Source organism: Rattus norvegicus, chromosome 2 (genome assembly GCF_021556685.1).
Source record: "Rattus norvegicus strain SHRSP/BbbUtx chromosome 2, alternate assembly SHRSP_T2T, whole genome shotgun sequence".
Lineage (NCBI taxonomy): Eukaryota > Metazoa > Chordata > Mammalia > Rodentia > Muridae > Rattus > Rattus norvegicus.
Window position 1 is genome coordinate 142,762,713 of NC_141535.1, and position 21,976 is coordinate 142,784,688.

At 41.6% G+C, this 21,976-nt stretch overlaps 1 protein-coding gene across 1 annotated transcript; it reads right to left on the reverse strand.

The window, feature by feature from the left end:
- Positions 1–88: 88 nt before the first annotated feature.
- Tm4sf1 (transmembrane 4 L six family member 1) lies at positions 89–9,281 on the reverse strand. The gene is given in 5 exon segments (NM_001106434.1): positions 89–1,106; positions 2,999–3,179; positions 7,035–7,180; positions 7,267–7,356; positions 8,766–9,281. Coding segments are annotated over 5 exon segments (609 nt in total). The 5' UTR covers positions 8,943–9,281; the 3' UTR covers positions 89–1,091.
- Positions 9,282–21,976: the final 12,695 nt, after the last annotated feature.

Below are 21,976 nucleotides of genomic sequence, written 5' to 3' on the forward strand. Positions count from 1 at the left end.
AGAGGAAAGCAAGCCCTTGGCATAGATGCTGCCCAACCTGTAGACCACAGACAGGGAGGGAAAAACAGAAGCTGTGGACAATGCCACTGACTTGTCCTACTGGGTGTATTCACTGTGTGTAACCTTTCAAGTCAAATTCTATTAAGTTAGAAACCAGATCTCCATACCCAAAAGACTGTACTCTGAAAATATCTTTTGTCATCCAAAAAAGGTAATAGATCTTCCTAAACGTTAGGAAGAAGTCCTCTCTACGTGACTGTGATAAATTGCCTAATGAGAGAGGGTGTCACTTCAGACATAAAACTAAAACCACAGCTGAATGGTGATGAATCCTTAACTTTATTGTCAACAACCAAGTCTGGGAAGCATTCCCTTGTGAGCTTCCTGACCCTGCTTTACCTCTCCCATTTTCCCACCATGATGATCAACCACTTTTTTCCATTTCTCATTTCCCTTCTTGTCTAACTATCCTGACCTTCTTCTTTAAAGAAACAGCCTTTGACTTTGAAGGGCAAAAAGCTTTCTACATGCTAGAAAGCTTCAGCATCTAGTAGTGTTCACAACCACTGACAGCTTTACATAGTTTCTCTGCCATACTCGTGTTAGCGCTTTCTCAATAAGATTTCTTAATCAGGCAAGTGCTTTTCTCTCACTTTGGGTCTCTTAGAGACGTGTTCACATACAAAAGGGTAACAGCATATAAACAATAAAATATATCCTTCTTTATCCTTCTTGATCTTTAAAAGGAAGCCAGAGGTCTTTTATTTAAAAAAAAAACAAATGCACATATGCACAATAGTTAGATATGATTTTTTATCTCAAACATTGAAGAGTTTATCTCAGCTATGCTGAGAACAGTCATTAAGTCTGTAAAATCCCTTCTGAGAGAGTGCAGTTTGCTGTCACATTCTTCAAACCAAAGTTTGTTTTATGAATGTAAGCACTGACATCATGCCATGATGTCAGCACATTTCCTTATGAAAGCAGAAAGGGTGGGATACCACACAATGGTGCAAAGTCTCACAACACAGGTAAAATATACAAATTACAATGAAATACAGGAAGCATGCCAATCTGTCTTCTGTTCTTTTTTAGCAGTTATATTGCTGTAAAGAAAAGAAAATTTACATTAGCTTATTACCAGTGTCAACACACAATGTACAGTCATATTCGAAGCAAACATAATATAGAATGTTTTTTTTTTAATCAAAACTAGGCCAGCTACACCATTAGGGATCAGACAAGACTCACAAAATGTTTTCTAAGCAAACCAGACCCACTTATATCCCCAGGAAAATTTAGAGAAAGTGTTCATGGAAACTTCAGTAGACTGACACAGAATTGGCTTGTAGTGTGTTTGTGTTGGGTCTCTACTCTGGGGATAATTTAAAATAATGCTGTGGGAATTTCCCACTGGTATGGGGTTACTGTAGTTAACTTTTCAAATCAAATGCTACCAAGTTAGGAGTCAGCTCTGCTGTGCTAAATCCTCTGTCCTGTGAGAGCACCTTTGTCTTGCAAACAAAGGTAATAGATCTTTCTAAATGTTAAGAAGAGGGCCTTTCTACAGTGACTCTGATGACAGCCCACATGCTTGCCTCCAACTCAGGAAGTTATCTCTCCTCACAAAACACAGAACCAATTTTGTCCACCGACTCCTTATGTCTGCGCCCCAAATGCACCAGCACCAAACCAAGTCGGGCAGCAGCTGAGTTTATTCTCTGCTTTGTGTGAGTTTCAAGGGAGAACATAAGCTTGTATTTAGGAATCAACTTGAAAGGTCTTATTCTGTTCTCCTTCCTCTCAATTGCCTTAAAAAAACAAGGTCAAACTAAAATTTTCCCACTAGGCTCTTTGCCTGGAAATTTGGCAGGATCCCAAAGAAATTTTTAATCTTGTGGCTTTGCCTGATAGGTAAAGCTAGAAATAAATTCTAACTTCCTCTCAAAATGAATAGAAATTTCCCACATATTTATAGCAAAGGGTTTCCCAGCAGCACTAACTTTTGGTTTCTATTAGGTTTTATTTAGTTTTTGATTTTTGGATTTTTTGGGGGGACCGGGGTTATTTTGCCCTATTTTCAAGGAAAGTCAAAAGATATTGAATTAGGCAATAAATGGAATGAAATGGAAAATATGAGTGGAATAAGTTTGTTTACTTCATCTTGTTTTTTAAAGAATAAGACATAAAACAGCAACTTCCCAAAATAGGCCAGATTTTACCTTCCCATCTGTTCAATAATATATGATTTTTAGGGAGACATAGAAAAAATAATTTCAATAAAAAAGAAAAAAAACTTTCTCTGTTGCAAACAAGTACTTATTTCATTTCTAAGTTCTATCCACAGGAAATGAGACCTTGTGGTTTGCTTTCACATAGAAGTTTCTTTCAGAAGGACATTCAAAGATTAATAATTGTACTCCATGCTTACTGCATAAGGGTAAGGCATTTTTGTTATTCCTTATTAGGAAAGAATTACAGGGAATCAAACAGGACAGGAAGTACAGCACCAAGGTTAAAGGGAAGGGCGTGGGCATAAAATAACTGAAGAATTGAATCTGTTTACCTCTTGAGTAAGGGATCTTTAACATCTTGTTCAGTGCTTGAGTCAGACACGGGAATGGGGAGTGAGTTAAGTGCTACATCTTATGGAATCAATGTTGGTACCTACTTAGGAACACGAAGGCAACCATGTTAGACACTCATACCTGTAACCAGAGCTGGGTGAGTGAGAAACATGGGGAATTTGACTTGAAAGAGGTTCTGTGTTTCTAGGCAAGTGTTCCTGTGCCCTCAGAGCCAACTACAAACCAAGATGACTCAGTCTGTGAGACTCAGTACTGAAGCTGAAATTAGGTGTAAGAAATGCCACCCCGACAATGACGAAGTGAGAATAGGTTCTGGTTGGTTGCCTTGCCTGGTTTTGCCTTTAAGGAGAAGAATGGAGCCTTGTTGCCTCTACAAGGCTAGGCCTCAACACAGTTACACACATTCTTACCTGTTGGTGAGAGCAGCAATAGCCACACGTGCCCCCAAGCACTCCGTTTATTACTTGAATGAGACACAAGATGAATTCAATGGCAGCAAAAGCCAAGAGGATAGAAAATAGAGTCACATGCCACTCCACAATATGCTTGGGCTCATAGCACTTGGACCACATAGAGGAATCCAGAAGGTACCTGTGGAGAGAAGTAGGAATTCAAGCACACAACCACAGTTTAAGAGGATATCTCATGACTTATCTCTATTGTTTGAAGGTTTTTATTCAGAAGCTGGAAATGAATTAACACAGTGTTATGTGTTAGATTCTTGTATAATACGCCATTCCAACAAATGGAAGGTTTTAGTCCAAAGGTTATTGCAATGATAAACATAAAATTAAAACACGAATGTTGACACTAATCTAGGATCCTGTGGTTAAGAAATCCTCACCTGAGAGATTTTTATATTCTTTAGAAGACATATGACTTCTTGAGAGAAATAAAAGCAAAGGTATATTTGCATCATGTTTAAAAGCATGTCATGTATCATACGGCTATGAACTAAAGATTATAAAGCATATTTCTAATCTGTTACCCAGGTTTATCATTGCTTAACCTTTGTCTATGGGCAAGATATTGAGTGAATTGCTTATTTGGAAACCATATTTTATATTATGTTTTAAACTTTAGGATATTAATGATCATTTATTAAATTATCATTTATCAATTATCTTCCTTTTTTGAAAAGTATCCAAAGTCTGCCAAGTTAAAACTCAAGAGATTTTTTTTCAAATGAAATTTGTTGACATAATTTTTTTAAATTTTTAAGCAACAAGTTAATTCACAATAAAATGTACGATTTGAGTTCAGCCTCCCTCTCTACTTTCATGACGCATGCTCACGCTTCTGTAGCAGTGAAAGACACCTTTTATTCAGTTATTTGACTAACATTACTGACCTGCTGGGTGAGCTCAAAACTGAGCTAGAGCCAGGCCATATAGGGCATTCTGTCCTGCAAGAACATGGACTCCAGGAGAAGACCATGGACTGAGAACATGGATGCCAAGTGTGCCCATAAGGGAGGCAAAGTGAAAGGCTCCCATCAAAAGCCACCTTCCTGAGAGAAGACCTGCTTATACCCACTCTGCCAGGCTGAGGTCCATGCAGGCAGGGGCAGAGCTTAATCTTACACCCAGCCACAAGTACAGTATCTGGAAATCTGGAATGTGGTGTGCGTTTAATAATCACTAGGCCATGCTAAGTTCATATGTGACTTTATATGTACACAAAATGAGAAATCTCTCTCTCTCTCTCTCTCTTTCTCTCTCTCTCTTTCTCTCTGTGTGTGTGTGTTTGTAGAGATGATAGATAGATAGATAGATAGATAGATAGATAGATAGATAGATAGATAGATATGCATGCCTTGGATTTCTTTCCTAGAATGTCAACCCTTGCTACCCACAGGATTCCCAGCGAAGTAGGAGTCAATCTTGTGGGAACATCAACGAGTAACTTAACCCTACAACCAGGCCTGGTACAATTTCTTAACACTTCTTTCTGTCCCAGCTTGAAACCAGACATCTAACGTTGGAACAGTACACTGAGCCAATAAGAGATTCAACTTGTTGATTTAAAACAAAACTTACCACCCTCACTCCACCCCTAAGAAAAACAAAACAAAACAAAAATATGGCATTCTGGTCCTGTGTTTCTGCTTGTCAGTAAAACAAAGGCTGTTATTCAGGTCACACAGAGTCAAAATTTTCTTTGGCTCTATTTAACTACTGAAAATTTAAATCAGTGGCTTGGAACTGTTGGCTACTCTACATATTGAGATCCTGAAACAGATTGAATAGAGAATGATCTAGAAGGTTTTGGTGGGGGGTGTTTTGAGAAGCATGAGTAGTGGAAGGCATGTACAAATGGCTCTTAAAGTCTGTTTAGTAGTAGACATAACTCTGCATGCCCCTGGGATGCTTGCAATATGACTGTTCTCAGAGGTAAACTCAAGCAACAGTTCTGTACGCGTGTGCAGATATGTGTCATTTTCCATGAGCACATGATGCTCTGAACAAAGATGATGACAGTTGGAGACATCAAGACTCCAACTCCTGTAAGTACTAGTTTTCCTTCAGAGGCCACCATTCTTTCCTGTTCATCCTAAGCTAACACTGGCACGGCTCACAATGTGTCACCCATCACATGAGCACTTCACAGGTATCACCTGATTCATGCTTATGACAACTGCCATTCTCTAGATAGAGTCACTGAGAGACAGAAAAGTTAGTTCACATCTCCCTGTTCTTAGAGAGTGAGGAGCTGAGATCGGACCCGAGTCTAATTCAAGTGTTTTATCTCATGAAGGAAATATTAAACACACACTATCTCTCCCCCTCTCTCTCCATATCCATATTACACAATTTATGAGGAACAGTATTACTGGTGATATAAAAGACAACCTCATCATATTTTTCATCTTTGTCTCTTAAAAACTGAGCCTTTCAAAATTTTAAAACTGAATCATGTCTAGGAAGGTAGTCACTGGGTAAAAGTGTGTGCTTCTCTGGCATAGGACAGTAATTCAGTTCCTGGCACCCACATCTTTTAAAGAAGGTAAGTCAGGAAAGGACAATCTATACTCATTCAACACCATACGTATACCAGTTTCCATCAGCTTTTCTGATTCTGCACTTTTGTCATAACTGATTAAAAAAAGAAAATCCCAACATAAGAAAATGGATCTCTCTTAACTACACTGAAGTTAGAGTAGTGAGTAAGACCTTTGCTATGTCTCCTGGTAACTTAAATGAAGGGTGTGTGTGTTATACACAATTCAGAATATGCAGGTATAGGGTGGGAGCACTGTTTGTTCTAGATTTTGAATACATAAAAATATTATAATACTGTCTTATGAACTAGTAAAATGTGCTTCATTTTACCTGAATGTCTTTGGGGTTTACAGCACACACTATCTGAGCAAAAACTGTATGAGGCAGACAGCCTGGATTCAAAGATTCATTAGTTCTTTCTAGCAGTGAGACCTTAGGTAAGTCACTTCATCTCTGCCTGCCTCTTTTTTCTCATTTGTAAAAGAAAAACAAGTATGGGAGCATCTCCATAGGGTTGTTATAAGAACAAAATCAGTAGATACATTCAATAGTAGTTAGAATGGATGACTGCCCATCTATCCTTACATACTGCATGATTTGTGGTGAGGAAATACTGGATGGGTGGATAGATAACTTGGTTTTAAGTATGGTGGTTAAGAATTCAGAGACTGGGGGCTGGAGAGATGGCTCAGTGGTTAAGAGCATTGACTGCTCTTCCAGAGGTCCTGAGTTCAATTCCCAGCAACCACATGGTGGCTCACAACCATCTGTAATGAGATCTGATGCCCTCTTCTGGTGTGTCTGAAGACAGCTACAGTGTACTTATATAAGAATTCAGAGACTGAAGGAAAGGCCATCCAGAGACTGTCCCACCTGCGGAATCCATCCCATATCAGACATCAATCCCAGACACTATTGCTGATACCAAGAAGTGCTAGCTGACAAAAGCCTGATATACCTGTCTCCTGAGAGGCTCTGCCAGAGCATGACAAATACAGATGAGGACACTCACAGCTAACAACTGGACTAAGCATGGGGTCCCCAATGGAGGAGTTAGAGAAAGGACCACACATAGAACAACAATATCAACCAACCAGACCCCCACAGAGCTCCAAGGGACTAAACCACCAACCAAAGAGTACATATGGAGGGAGCCATGGCTCCAGACACATATGTAGCAGAGGATAACCTTGTCAGACATCAGTGGGAGGAGAGTCTCTTGGTCCTACCAAGGCTCGATACCCCAGGGTAGGGAAATGCCAGGGTGGGGAGGCAGAAGCGGGTGGGTGAGTGGAGGAGCACCCTCATAGAAGCAGGGGGAGGGAGAATGGGATAGGGAGTTTCCAGAAGGTAAACCAGGAAGGGAATAATATTTGAAATGTAAACAAATAAAATGTCCAGTAAAAAAAATGAATGTGTTGCTAGGTAAAGAACAATTACATACTGTCCCTCAGTGCTGGCAAAGGTGTAGTTCCACACTCCGTTGGCATCGCTACACTTTGGTCCTTCTGCCAAACCCAGCGATGCCACAATAACACAGTAGCCAGATCCCGTGATTCCAATCAGAGCAGCCAGTACAGAAGAGAGCATCTGTGGAAAAGAAAAGCAAGAAGTGAGCCCCCGTCCCGTGTCAGGAATGAAGCACTTTCACCAGGATGCAGTACCGGGAGACTTACCGAGCATCTCTTGCCGTAGTTTTCATAGCCGCAGCAGCCACAACAGTCCTCTTCCTCCAGCCGAATGAACAAAAACGCCGGCAGGAGCATCTGCTCAGAAGACAAGCAGATTCAAGTCATTGCCTTTCCTGGTTTCCTATGGGAGGGCTCCGGCATTTCTGTAAACTGTATCTATTTCTGCTGATTAGATCAACCAAATATCATGAATGATGGAAAGGCCTGAGAGGAGACGAAAGTATTACATTTGCTTGTTTCCATGTGCCGCGGGTGGGCACACAGAATGTGAAAAAGTAACCTGTAAGTGTGAACATTTCCCACAAAGTTTGACATATTTTATATGAAAGCTCTTAGCATTGTTACATGTAAAATCTGTCTTTAAATATGATCCCTGCCCCGACCAAACATAGAAAGATCAAATCTTGAGTAAAATGGCTGAAACATTTTGAGTACATAGAAAAGATTTTTTTTTAATTTATTAAAAATAGGATCTGCTTCTTTGAAGATGCAAAGGCTCCGTTTCAACTCAGCAACGATGCTCTTCAAGTAAGAATGAGCTATTTGAAGTTTAAGACCAAAAGCATCAAAGCAGCGTGGGCGCTATGTGTGTGTTACACAGTGTCTGTGCTCGTTTATCTAGTTGTATTTGCACTGATTGTGGGAGCATGCACGATCCAAAGCACATTTGCCATGCCATGCCACAAGGAATCCACTCTGGGTTTAAATGTCTTAATTTTAGTTGGCAAAGAAAATGGTATTCTCTGTGACAGTAACAATTCCATAAAGTTTCTCTTTGAAGTTCTTACCTCTAACATTTTAAGTGGGCAAAGTCAAATGTGCCTACATTCCTTCTGGGTTGAGATGGAAACTAATACTTTCACCTCCCATTGTATCAAGTAAATTCCTCTTAACTTCAACTAAAAACAAATAGTGGGGGAGGGGAGGGGGAGGGAGGGGGGAGGGTGGGGAATAAACCAGCACATTCCACCCTTAGACTGAGATACTAACCTGCTTCTAACTCCACCCTCAAAAGAAGACTTACACTTATTAGAAAATGCCAATCACTCCCTAAATGTTTTCCCATGTCATAGATGCTTGAAAGTAAGCAACAGAGAGTAATTTAGACCCTTAACTCTTTTTTCAGAGCCAGCCAACCCTCCTCAGTTCCAAATGAGGAGTGACCTCTGCTCCAGCACTCAGAAACTCGATAGTCTCTCAAGTCTCCTTGAAAAGTGACCATTTTTCAAGCAGTAAAGTAAAAGCTTCTGAGAAAAAGAGAGTTCGCTCTAAGGTAAAAGATTTCACTAAAACAACATCTAATAAAGTTAGCAAAAGTTTAATGCAACCTTGGAATATTCCGCTTTCAAAGGGAGAGTGCAGCAACAGCGACAAAATCCACAGTAATTACAGATGGGCATTATAAAAAACTTCGCGTGAGAAGAATGCATTCTGTCTTTCGAGAGGAGAGGAAGTTTCAGTGATTGTAGTTCTGAGTGACTTACCAGCAAGCCTCCTCCTACAATGCCAGCAAAGTACCACACGAAGCGGCTGAGGTGGCCCTCGGTAGCGTATTTTGTTTCCCCATTAGGAAAGTAGAGCAAAACATTAGCTACGATGCAGAAGACAGCAGCCCACACCAGAGAGAATCCGATGTATCTTGCACACTTTACATAGCACATAGTGGCAGCAGGAGTCCTGCACGGCTTTGCTCTGTTCCCTCTCTTCAGCTCAGCGGTGCCACAGATGGGATGATGGAGTGCCCCTTTGTAGAGAAAGCCGACGCTCACAACCCATTCCTGCTACCACTTAAATAGTGCCAGTTCTTAGTGCCAGTAAATGAGGTTCTCCGCTTTCATTGGTCCAGACTTCAGTCTCCGGTCCGGGTGGAAGGAAGTGAAGGAGTGCCCCACCCTTCAAATGAAATCCTTGGGACAACGAAACCCTGTAGTAGGATGTGAGAAACATCCTCAGTCACCTGCAGGAGAGAAAATGACTAATCCACTACGCCGCTTGCTCACAGGATAAAGATGAAGGGGAAGTCTGGCACAGTCTTCCAGTAATTGCTTAGAGACAAACGCTTCGAGCCTTGGAAAGAGCTGTGATCTTTCTCTTGCAGTCTTTTGGACAGTTTCCAGTTTGAGACCGTGTTCACTTCTACATTGACACCAATTTAATTTGTGACCTGGGGCAAGTCTCCTAAACTCTGAGCTCATTTCCGTGTCTGTTCAAGGTAACGTGTTCAAGCTGTCACCCCCAGATTTAAGGAAGCTGCTGGGAAAATTACAGAGTGGCTTCCTTTCCTCTGCCTGCGGCTAGCTAGGCAGGACAGATCCCATGGCTGGTTTCCCTGGGTCAGCGCTGCTGAGGGCATCTGCCTCAGAGCGAGATGATATCCAGCAACACAACAGCTCAAACATTCCTGACTAATGCTGTGTAGCAAAGCAGTGCCAGAAAGGGAGAAGGAGGCCCCCAGCATGGCTTAGGGTGGAAGGTAGAAGAAAAGGGGGACTCAGTTGCCCTTCCTGGGGAGGTCAGATAAGGAAGCTGAGAAAGGCTGATGAACCCAGAGACTCCAGCTTAGCCCAGAGGTATCTCAAAGATATAGAATAGGATACAATCTAACCATGAAACACAGAGGAGGCTTCCAGTAAATAATGAGGTCACAGTGCCAACTGAACTGGAGAAATAAATTCATGAAAATGCTGGAAAACCGGAACCATCTGGGTGTGTGCAGAGTTAGTCCCCATAAACGTCTCATTGTGTCACCAGCACACTTCTAACCACAGGGTGTGTGGTCTCTGTGCTGGATTGTGAGTCCCATGGAGATAGCATCCCATAGCTGATAAGGCTGAAAGGGCAATACAGCCAAATGACTAGATTCTTTAAAAAAAAAAAAAATAGCAAACCACCTAGAAACTGACTTCCCCAAAAGGCATCCACTCCTTGCTTTGCCTACAGGGTTGGTGGAACAGACTGGAGGCTGCCATCTTTACGCTTGTCTTGCATTCCTCTCCTTTACTTTGGGTCCCCTGCTTACCTGCACATGCTGATGTGTAAATCACTCAGGACGTGTCTCTCTAGAAACTGCTGGTCCCCAGCCTATCTCCTTCTCCTTCAAGGGGACAAGCACAAGAAGAAAGAGCGGGCATCTTACTATCACTCTTCTAGGCCTGCTAAAGGCATCATCTCATGGTCTCTGGTCTTTGGTCATCTTGGATTGCAGAAACAGGAGACTCTGATAGAACAGACCACCCTCCCGCTGGTTCACAATGGGAGGCTATACCTTGGAGCCCTAGTCATAATCTCCAAGAAACCAGCTTGTTCTCTTAAGTGATAAGAACCCTTCTGAACACTTGCAGAAACATCACTCTTTCCCCCTGCTCCTGTTCTTTCTCTAAATCTAAAGCTCACTCCAGTATACTGAAGATGAGCATGAGGTCATTGGACAATGTTATTTGGTTCTGTTCAGAGTGTATTGATTAAATCACACGTCCCTGTGGTCCATCATAATTTATCTCGCCAAGTGTCATATCGAGCCAGATGGTATTCTGCCCTTAAACCCGTTACACTTAGTTGGAGTGTTTTCATTATAACCTTCTATTCTACTGATCTGTCCCATCAGTAGCCAAAATCACCCCTAGTTCTTAAATCCTCTGCTGTCTTCTCTCTCCCATGCAAAGAGGAGAGAGAGAGGGGGCTTGGATATTTCAGCAAGTATGAGGTAAGACAGTGTTCTCTTCCTTCCAGCTTTCTGGACTGAGGCAAGCCTTCCAGGACTGTCTGCACAACGACACTAGAAGACTGCCTGAACCAATGGTTTATACTAATCAAGTCTGCAAGTGGTTCTCTCCTTAAAAAAGAAAGAAAATAAGGAAGCAATGTCCTTGCATGCAATCAATCACTTTCTCACTATTTCTAGAGATTCTTAAGCTCTAACTGAAGCTAATTATTACATCCTTTTCCATGTCTACTCCTTTAATCACACATGAAGGTTTAGGACCCACCACCAACATAATAAATAGAAAGTTTAGGCATGGCATGGCAAACACCCTACATGATTTTTTTTTGTCCTTTCAAGTTTAGGAAACAAGCCCTCAAATGAAGTCTCACTCATGTCCTCTGCTCTCTGAGGACCTTCTTTGATGTTCATTAGCTATAGCTGTAAGCCACCAGGCATAAGCTGTTTGGCCAGGTATTTTCAGATGACCTGACAAACTTGTCCTGTCCTTTTGGAATGGCAAAGTGAAGGGAACGGGGTGGCCAAGAACCTGTGATTCTCTGCCCTCAGCCTTTTGAGAGCAGAGATCTGAGGCGTATGCCACCATGGCTGGCCTTTGTAATACATATTTTCTTCTTACTCACCCTCCTGTCTTCTTCAGTGTCCTGCTTCTACTCCTCAGTTCATCATCTAAGATGAGGATTAAACTTAAAAGTATGCTTTGGGGGGCAATTTCTTAACCACGTGGCCATGCTACTAACCAGACCTTAGTTGGGAGATAATCCTGGCCTTCCTTTGGCCATAAAATTGTTTGATGTGCACAATTGTCACCTCCACAGAGCCTTTCTGGTCTCAGTTCACAACCCTTGGTGCTGGTCCTACCTCTACCCCACCTCTGGTTCTGCTCTGAGCGTTACCTTCTCTTGGGGAGTCATTTTGTATGTTAGCTGAACTTCCCTGATGTGAAACTCTGAAATCCAGATAGATTGCCCCAAAGTCCAAAATCTTTTCAGGAGTGACGTGACAGCACATGTGGAAAAACTCCATATTTGATCTCATATAGCAGAGTGTCATCAAAATGCTGGCACAGGGCCTGGGGATGGGTTTGTGGGCACTTACCCATCATGTAAGAGGTCATAACATAGTCACTAAGTTGATCCCCATTATGGCAAAAATAATATAAAACCACCAAATTAAAGATGTATTGAAAATATTTACTGCTAAAATTGGCTTCAGCCCATGTGTATTGTGCTAGGTGTACACACAAGATGTTAAGTGAATTTCATGTTCAAGCTTTAGTCTCATATATATGTATATGTGTGTGAATATGAAAACATATATTACATATTCCATATATATGGAATACAGTATTGCATATACATAAGTATGTATAGCTATACATATGGAATACATATGTGTATACAAATATGTAAATACATATATATTCCATAGATACATGAAACATATATTACATATTTCAAATACATATTCAACACCTGAAGCTCAGGTATTGAATAAAGGAATACAAACCCATATAATTTGCCCAGAGGCCTCTCTGAGGACCTGTGCGATGATGTTTGGTCCCACCCCCACTGCTCTCCATCCCATCACACATAGTGCAGAACTATCATCCCCTGAAACTATCCTGTGTGGTCACCCATCACTCCTCTCTCCCAGACTGCAGGCACCTCTGCGCTGTCCACCATTGCCGCCATGCTTGACATAACACCTGGTGTAGCGCACATGCTCAGTAAACATTGTTAAGTATTTGAATGCATAAAACAATGGAATCAGTGTTCTTTTAAAAATACATTTGTAAGGTCTATTTATTTTTTATATTAAGCAGGTGGGTGTTGTGCCTGCACGTGTGTCTGTGCACTGTGTGTTTGCATTCCTAGTGCCTGAGGAGGACAGAAGAGGGTGTGAGACTGCCTGGAGCTGGGCTTGCAGGTGGTTGCTAGGAGCCACATGGGTGCTTAGAATCAAAGCCAGTCCTCTACAGGGCCTCCAGCACTAACTGCTGAGCAATCTCCCAACCTTTCATGTTGTTTTAAACTTCTTAGTGATGTGAGAACCTAGTCTGTCTGCTTTCGGTACCTTCTGTGAACTCAAGATGCCATTTCGAAAGCCTTCTTACCTACTCAGGTAATTTTTTTCATGGTCCTGACACCACCTGGCTACTTAGTCTGTTTCAAGTTATCTGTTCCTTGGTCTCTGTTCTCTATTTATTTCTGACACTTATTGGGTTCACAGGTCTTTCTATAAAATGGCTGGAACCCAGTGGTAAAGAAAACAAGGAGTTTTTTTTTTATTATTATTGTTGTTTTGTTTTGCTATTCATGAAAAAAAACGTGTTTTTAATAAGTGGACTACAGAGCTTCTAAGATCATTGTGAATGAGACAGGGGGTCAGGTAAAGGACACAGTGGAGAGGACCTCTCTGAGGCAGATCATAAACTTTTATCTCATGAGTGTGATGGGAAGCAGTGAGTCAATGTGTGTAAAGCCCGACACCTGTGGCGTGAGTGACAGCACAGTTCATGTTATTTACTATTTACTCACGAATTTCAGCCACCCCCTCTTCCAGGCAAGATGCTTTAACTTCATTTATAATACGTTTTGTTTCTCTTTCTGGGGCTCCATCAATCTGATATCATTGCTTCTCTCTACCGTTATTGTTCCTGATTAACTGTTAAACGCTAGCATCCCGACAGCCCTGGCTCCCACAGCTCCTGCACACCTCTGGAATCAACAGACAGCTGCCTCTGGGTGGAATGGCTTTTACCAGAGTGTACAACTGTAGGTTCTTGAGCACTGGTCTCAAGCTCTCAAAACTGTAATTTAGTATGCTGCTCCTTCTAGAAAGTGCTCCCCAGGCTGACCTCATTACTTCTTCAAGCGTGCCTTCAAGTATATTGTACCACCTCCCTTCTTCCATGCCTGCTCATGGTTTTGTTTTAAACACAGCACACCCGGTTGTGGCCCCCACCAAACTGTGATTATGAATGTGTATCCTCTTCAGCCCAAACTGAGACTGGGGTACCAGGTATTTGGAACTGTCTACTCACCCCATAAGCATAGAATAATTGACACAACTGCAGTTGTTTCAGTGACTCTTAATACACATTTGCCAAGTGAATGAATGTCTGTTCGCATACATAGGTTGAAGTTGAGAGTGTTTGGTTCTAAGGTTATTTGCCTTTAAGAAAAGTCAACATAGCTTGAAAAGTCAGGCAAAGCTGGCATTTATCACGTTTATGGACCTGTGTGTATGTATGGATGAGAGCAGATGTGCACAGAGGTCATGGGTTTGAGGTCAGATTCTTCCTTATATACATAGTCACCTTAGTTTTTGATACAGTGTCTCTCACTGAGTCTGAAGTTCACCAACTGTTTAGACTAGCACGCCAGGGAGCTCCAGAATTCATCCTCCTGTCTCTGCCTCCCCAGGATGGGATTACAGGCATGTGATGCCACGTGCCTTACTTTTTACACGGTTGCTGGGAATCCAAACTCAAAGCCCTTTACCAACTTTTCTATTTCCCAAGACTCAAAAATTATCATATTTAAATTTAAAAATATCTAAGTCTTACTCATCATTCTCAAGCCTATGGTATACACTTTTATGCTTGTTTGGGCGCTCCATCTAATGTGCACGATAAACTGTCAAGAATAGTTCCACAGAAAACCCTACACCACGTGCCATGTTAGCACAGCTTGTTATGTTGAAAGAAGCCTTAAGACAGTGACTGCCAATGCCTTCATTGACCACATTGGACATTTTACACTCAAAGATGTTAACAACACACACACACACACACACACACACACACACACACACACACACACACAAAACTTTCCCCAAGGTTGTTTAGCTGGTTGGCAATGGAATTCAGTAACCTTTAAGAACTTAGAATTCGAAACCTATGTTTCTGTGTGTTTGTGAGAGTCTAGCAAAAGATTCACACACAGATCTCCTGCCTCCTGGTTGTATCTACATATGCCCCTTGCTTGTTTAGAAGACTCTGGCTTCTTACTCCTGTGAGTATGACCAGTGCTATAGCTCACATGAAGTAACCATGCTGGTTAGAGCTTATGACTATAAGTAACAAATGCCAGCTCAGCTGCCTCGGCTATAGAAACATTCATTATGAAATTTCAGATGAGAATAACAGATAGGACTATAAGACTCAGGGGCAAATGGGACTAAGAGGACCTTTGTCATACTCCTTACCGAATCTTTGGTTCTGTCTGTCTGCAGGCCTTAGTTTTCTTTTTTTTTTTTAAACTTTTCTTTTTTTATTAACTTGAGTATTTCTGATATACATTTCGAGTGTTATTCCCTTTCCCGGTTGCCGGGCAAACATCCCCCTCCCCCCTCTCCTTCCTTATGGGTGTTCCCCTCCCCACCCTCCCCCCATTGCCGCCCTCCCCACAACAGTCTAGTTCACTGGTGGTTCAGTCTTAGCAGGACCCATGGCTTCCCCTTCCACTGGTGCTCTTACTAGGATATTCATTGCTACCTATGAGGTCAGAGTCCAAGGTCAGTCCATGTATACTCTTTAGGTAGTGGCTTAGTCCCTGGAAACTCTGGTTGCTTGGCATTGTTGTACATATGGGGTCGCGAGCCCCTTCAAGATCTTCCAGTTCTTTCTCTGATTCCTTCAACGGGGGTCCTATTCTCAGTTCAGTGGTTTGCTGCTGGCATTCGCTTCTGTATTTGCTGTATTCTGGCTGTGTCTCTCAGGAGCGATCTACATCCAGCTCCTGTCGGTCTGCACTTCTTTGCTTCATCCATCTTGTCTAATTGGGTGGCTGTATATGTATGGGCCACATGTGGGGCAGGCTCTGAAGGTGTTCCTTCACTCTCTGTTTTAATCTTTGCCTCTCTATTTCCTGCCAAGGGTATTCTTGTTCCCCTTTTAAAGAAGGAGTGAAGCATTCACATTTTGATCATCCGTCTTGAGTTTCATTTGTTCTAGGCATCTAGGGTAATTCAAGCATTTGGGCTAATAGCCACTCATCAATTTGTGCATGCCATGTGTGTCTTTCTGTGATTGGGTTAGCTCACTCAGGATGATATTTTCCAGTTCCAACCATTTGCCTACGAATTTCATAAAGTCATTGTTTTTGATAGCTGAGTAATATTCCATTGTGTAGATGTACCACATTTTCTGTATCCATTCCTCTGTTGAAGGGCATCTGGGTTCTTTCCAGCTTCTGGCTATTATGAATAAGGCTGCGATGAACATAGTGGAGCACGTGTCTTTTTTATATGTTGGGGCATCTTTTGGGTATATGCCCAAGAGAGGTATAGCTAGATCCTCAGGCAGTTCAATGTCCAATTTTCTGAGGAACCTCCAGACTGATTTCCAGGATGCTTGTATCAGTCTGCAACCCCACCAACAATGGAGGAGTATACCTCTTTCTCCACATCCTCTCCAGCATCTGCTGTCACCTGAGTTTTTAATCTTAGCCATTCTCACTGGTGTGAGGTGAAATCTCAGGGTTGTTGTGATTTGCATTTCCCTTATGACTAAAGATGTTGAACATTTCTTTAGGTGTTTCTCAGCCATTCGGCATTCCTCAGCTGTGAATTCTTTCTTTAGCTCTGAATCCCATTTTTTAATAGGGTTATTTGTCTCCCTGCAGTCTAACTTCTTGAGTTCTTTGTATATTTTTGGATATAAGGCCTCTATCTGTTGTAGGATTGGTAAAGATCTTTCCCCAAACTGTTGGTTGCCGTTTTGTCCTAACCACAGTGTCCTTTGCCTTACAGAAGCTTTGCAGTTTTATGAGATCCCATTTGTCGATTCTTGATCTTAGAGCATAAGCCATTGGTGTTTTGTTCAGGAAATTTTTTCCAGTGCCCATGTGTTCCAGATGCTTCCCTACTTTTTCTTCTATTAGTTTGAGTGTGTCTGCTTTGATGTGGAGGTCCTTGATCCACTTGGACTTAAGCTTTGTACAGGGTGACAAGCATGGATCGATCTGCATTCTTCTACATGTTGACATCCAGTTGAACCAGCACCATTTGCTGAAAATGCTATCTTTTTTCCATTGGATGGTTTTGGCTCCTTTGTCAAAAATCAAGTGACCATAGGTGTGTGGGTTCATTTCTGGGTCTTCAATTCTATTCCATTGGTCTATCTGTCTGTCTCTGTACCAATACCATGCAGTTTTTATCACTATTGCTCTGTAATACTGCTTGAGTTCAGGGATAGTGATTCCCCCTGAAGTCCTTTTATTGTTGAGGATAGCTTTAGCTATCCTGGGTTTTTTGTTATTCCAGATGAATTTGCAAATTGTTCTGTCTAACTCTTTGAAGAATTGGATTGGTATTTTGATGGGGATTGCATTGAATCTATAGATTGCTTTTGGTAAAATGGCCATTTTTACTATATTAATCCTGCCAATCCATGAGCATGGGAGATCTTTCCATCTTCTGAGGTCTTCTTCAATTTCTTTCCTCAGTGTCTTGAAGTTCTTATTGTACAGATCTTTTACTTGCTTGGTTAAAGTCACACCGAGGTACTTTATATTATTTGGGTCTATTATGAAGGGTGTCGTTTCCCTAATGTCTTTCTCGGCTTGTTTCTCTTTTGTATAGAGGAAGGCAACTGATTTATTTGAGTTAATTTTTAACACAGCCACTTTGCTGAAGTTGTTTATCAGCCTTAATAGTTCTCTGGTGGAACTTTTGGGATCACTTAAATATACTATCATATCATCTGCAAATAGTGATATTTTGACCTCTTCTTTTCCGATCTGTATCCCCTTGATCTCCTTTTGTTGTCTGATTGCTCTGGCTAGAACTTTAAGAACTATATTGAATAAGTAGGGAGAGAGTGGGCAGCCTTGTCTAGTCCCTGATTTTAGTGGGATTGCTTCAAGTTTCTCTCCATTTAGTTTAATGTTAGCAACTGGTTTGCTGTATATGGCTTTTACTATGTTCAGGTATGGGCCTTGAATTCCTATTCTTTCCAGGACTTTTATCATGAAGGGGTGTTGAATTTTGTCAAATGCTTTCTCAGCGTCTAATGAAATGATCATGTGGTTTTGTTCTTTCAGTTGTTTATATAATGGATCACGTTGATGGTTTTCCGTATATTAAACCATCCCTGCATGCCTGGGATGAAGCCTACTTGGTCATGGTGGATGATTGTTTTGATGTGCTCTTGGATTCGGTTTGCCAGAATTTTGTTGAGTATTTTTGCGTCGATATTCATAAGGGAAATTGGTCTGAAGTTCTCTTTCTTTGTTGTGTCTTTGTGTGGTTTAGGTATAAGAGTAATTGTGGCTTCGTAGAAGGTATTCGGTAGTGATCCATCTGTTTCAATTTTGTGGAATAGTTTGGATAATATTGGTATGAGGTCTTCTATGAAGGTTTGATAGAATTCTGCACTAAACCCGTCTGGACCTGGGCTCTTTTTGGTTGGGAGACCTTTAATGACTGCTTCTATTTCCTTAGGAGTTATGGGGTTGTTTAACTGGTTTATCTGTTCCTGATTTAACTTCGGTACCTGGTATCTGTCTAGGAAATTGTCCATTTCCTGAAGATTTTCAAGTTTTGTTGAATATAGGCTTTTATAGTAAGATCTGATGATTTTTTTGAATTTCCTCTGAATCTGTAGTTATGTCTCCCTTTTCATTTCTGATTTTGTTAATTTGGACACACACTCTGTGCCCTCTTGTTAGTCTGGCTAAGGGTTTATCTATCTTGTTGATTTTCTCAAAGAACCAACTTTTGGTTCTGTTGATTCTTTCTATGGTCCTTTTTGTTTCTACTTGGTTGATTTCAGCTCTGAGTTTGATTATTACCTGCCTTCTACTCCTCCTGGGTGTGTTTGCTTCTTTTTGTTCTAGAGCTTTTAGGTGTGCTGTCAAGCTGCTGACATATGCTCTTTCCTGTTTCTTTCTGCAGGCACTCAGTGCTATGAGTTTTCCTCTTAGCACAGCTTTCATTGTGTCCCATAAGTTTGGGTATGTTGTACCTTCATTTTCATTAAATTCTAAAAAGTCTTTAATTTCTTTCTTTATTTCTTCCTTGACCAGGATATCATTGAGTAGAGCATTGTTCAATTTCCATGTATATGTGGGCACTCTTCCCTTATTGTTATTGAAGACCAGTTTTAGGCCATGGTGGTCCGATAGCACGCATGGGATTATTTCTATCTTCCTGTACCTGTTGAGGCCCGTTTTTTGACCAATTATATGGTCAATTTTGGAGAAAGTACCATGAGGAGCTGAGAAGAAGGTATATCCTCTTGCTTTAGGGTAGAATGTTCTATAAATATCTGTTAAGTCCTTTTGGCTCATGACTTCTCTTAGTCTGTCTACATCTCTGTTTAATTTCTGTTTCCATGATCTCTCCATTGATGAAAGTGGGGTGTTGAAGTCTCCTACTATTATTGTGTGAGGTCCAATGTGTGTTTTGAGCTTTAGTAAGGTTTCTTTTATGTATGTAGGTGCCCTTGTATTTGGGGCATAGATATTTAGGATTGAGAGTTCATCTTGGTGGATTTTTTCCTTTGATGAATATGAAGTGTCCTTCCTTATCTTTTTTGATGAGTTTTAGTTGAAAATTGATTTTATTTGATATTAGAATGGCTACTCCATCTTGCTTCTTCTGACCATTTGCTTGGAAAGTTGTTTTCCAGCCTTTCACTCTGAGGTAGTGTCTGTCTTTTTCTCTGAGGTGTGTTTCCTGTAGGCAGCAGAATGCAGGGTCCATGTTGTGTATCCAGTTTGTTAATCTATGTCTTTTTATTGGGGAGTTGAGGCCATTGATGTTGAGAGATATTAAGGAATAGTGATTATTGCTTCCTCTTATATTCATATTTGGATGTGAGGTTATGTTTGTGTGCTTTTCTTCTCTGTGTTTTGTTGCCAAGACAATTAGTTTCTTGCTTCTCCTAGGGTATAGCTTGCCTCCTTATGTTGGGCTTTACCATTTATTATCCTTTGTAGTGCTGGATTTGTAGAAAGATATTGTGTAAATTCGGTTTTGTCATGGAATATCTTGGTTTCTCCATCTATGTTAATTGAGAGTTTTGCAGGATATATTAACCTGGGCTGGCACTTGTGTTCTCTTAGGGTCTGTATGACATCAGTCCAGGATCTTCTGGCCTTCATAGTTTCTGGCGAGAAGTCTGGTGTGATTCTGATAGGTCTGCCTTTATATGTTACTTGACCTTTTTCCCTTACTGCTTTTAATATTCTTTCTTTATTTTGTGCGTTTGGTGTTTTGACTATTATGTGATGGGAGGTCTTTCTTTTCTGGTCCAATCTATTTGGAGTTCTGTAGGCTTCTTGTATGCCTATGGGTATCTCTTTTTTTAGGTTAGGGAAGTTTTCTTCTATGATTTTGTTGAAGATATTTACTGGTCCTTTGAGCTGGGAGTCTTCAGTCTCTTCTATACCTATTATCCTTAGGTTTGATCTTCTCATTGAGTCCTGGATTTCCTGTATGTTTTGGACCAGTAGCTTTTTCCGCTTTACATTATCTTTGACAGTTGAGTCAGTGATTTCTATGGAATCTTCTGCTCCTGAGATTCTCTCTTCCATCTCTTGTATTCTGTTGGTGAAGCTCGTATCTACACCTCCTTGTCTCTTCTTTTGGTTTTCTATATCCAGGGTTGTTTCCATGTGTTCTTTCTTGATTGCTTCTATTTCCATTTTTAATTCCTTCAACTGTTTGATTGTGTTTTCCTGGAATTCTTTCAGGGATTTTTGTGACTCCTCTCTATGGGCTTCTACTTGTTTATTTATATTTTCCTGGAATTCTTTCAGGGATTTTTGTGATTCCTCTCTGTAGGCTTCTACTCGTTTATTAATGTTTTCCTGTGTTTCTCTAAGGGAGTTCTTCACGTCTTTCTTGAAGTCCTCCAGCATCATGATCAAATATGATTTTGAAACTAGATCTTGCTTTTCTGGTGTGTTTGGATATTCCATGTTTGTTTTGATGGGAAAATTGGGCTCCGATGATGCCATGTAGTCTTGGCTTCTGTTGCTTGGGTTCCTGTGCTTGCCTCTCGCCATCAGATTATCTCTACTGTTACTTTGTTCTGCTATTCCTGACAGTGGCTAGACTGTCCTATAAGCCTGTGTGTCAGGAGTGCTGTAGACCTGTTTTCCTGTTTTCTTTCAGCCAGTTATGGGGACAGAGTGTTCTGCTTTTGGGCGTGTAGTTTTTCCTCTCTACAGGTCTTCAGCTGTTCCTGTGGTCCTGTGTCTTGAGTTCACCAGGCAGGTCACTTGCAGGAGAAAAGTTGGTCTTACCTGTGGTCCCGAGGCTCAAGTTCGCTCGCGGGGTGCTGCCCACGAGCTCTCTGCGGCGGCAGCAACCAGGAAGATCTGCGCTGCCGTTTCCGGGAGCTTCTGTGCATGAGAGTTCCAGATGGCGTTTGGTGTTTTCCTCTGGCATCCGAGATGTGTGCAGAGTGCAGTCTCTTCTGGTTTCCCAGGCATGTCTGCCTCTCTGAAGGTTTAGCTCTCCCTCCCACGGGGTTCGGGTGCAGAGAACTGTTTATCGGGTAGATCCCTTCAGGTTCTGGCGGTGTCTCAGACGCAGCGGTCCTGCTGCTCTTGGGCCCTCCTCTACGGGAACCCAGAGGCCTTATACAGTTTCCTCTTGTGCCAGGGATGTGGGCAGGGGTGGGCAGTGTTGGTGGTCTCTTCCGTCTGCAGCCTCAGGAGTGCCCACCTGACCAGGCGGTGAGGTCTCTCTCCCACGGGGTCTGGGAGCAGAGAGCTGCTGCGGGCTGGGATCAGCGGGTTTGGGACTCCCGGGAAACACAGGAAGTGCCTGATCCTAGAGGAATTCTGCCTCTGTGTGTCCCAAGTTCACCAGGCATGTCTCTTGCAGCAGAAAAGTTAGGCCTTAGTTTTCTAAACAAACTCAATTCTTCTACTTTCTCGATCCATGTGGAAGAATACAGCTATCCATTTTCCTCAAGTTCTGAGGGGACCGTGTGTCACTGGATAAGACTGCATC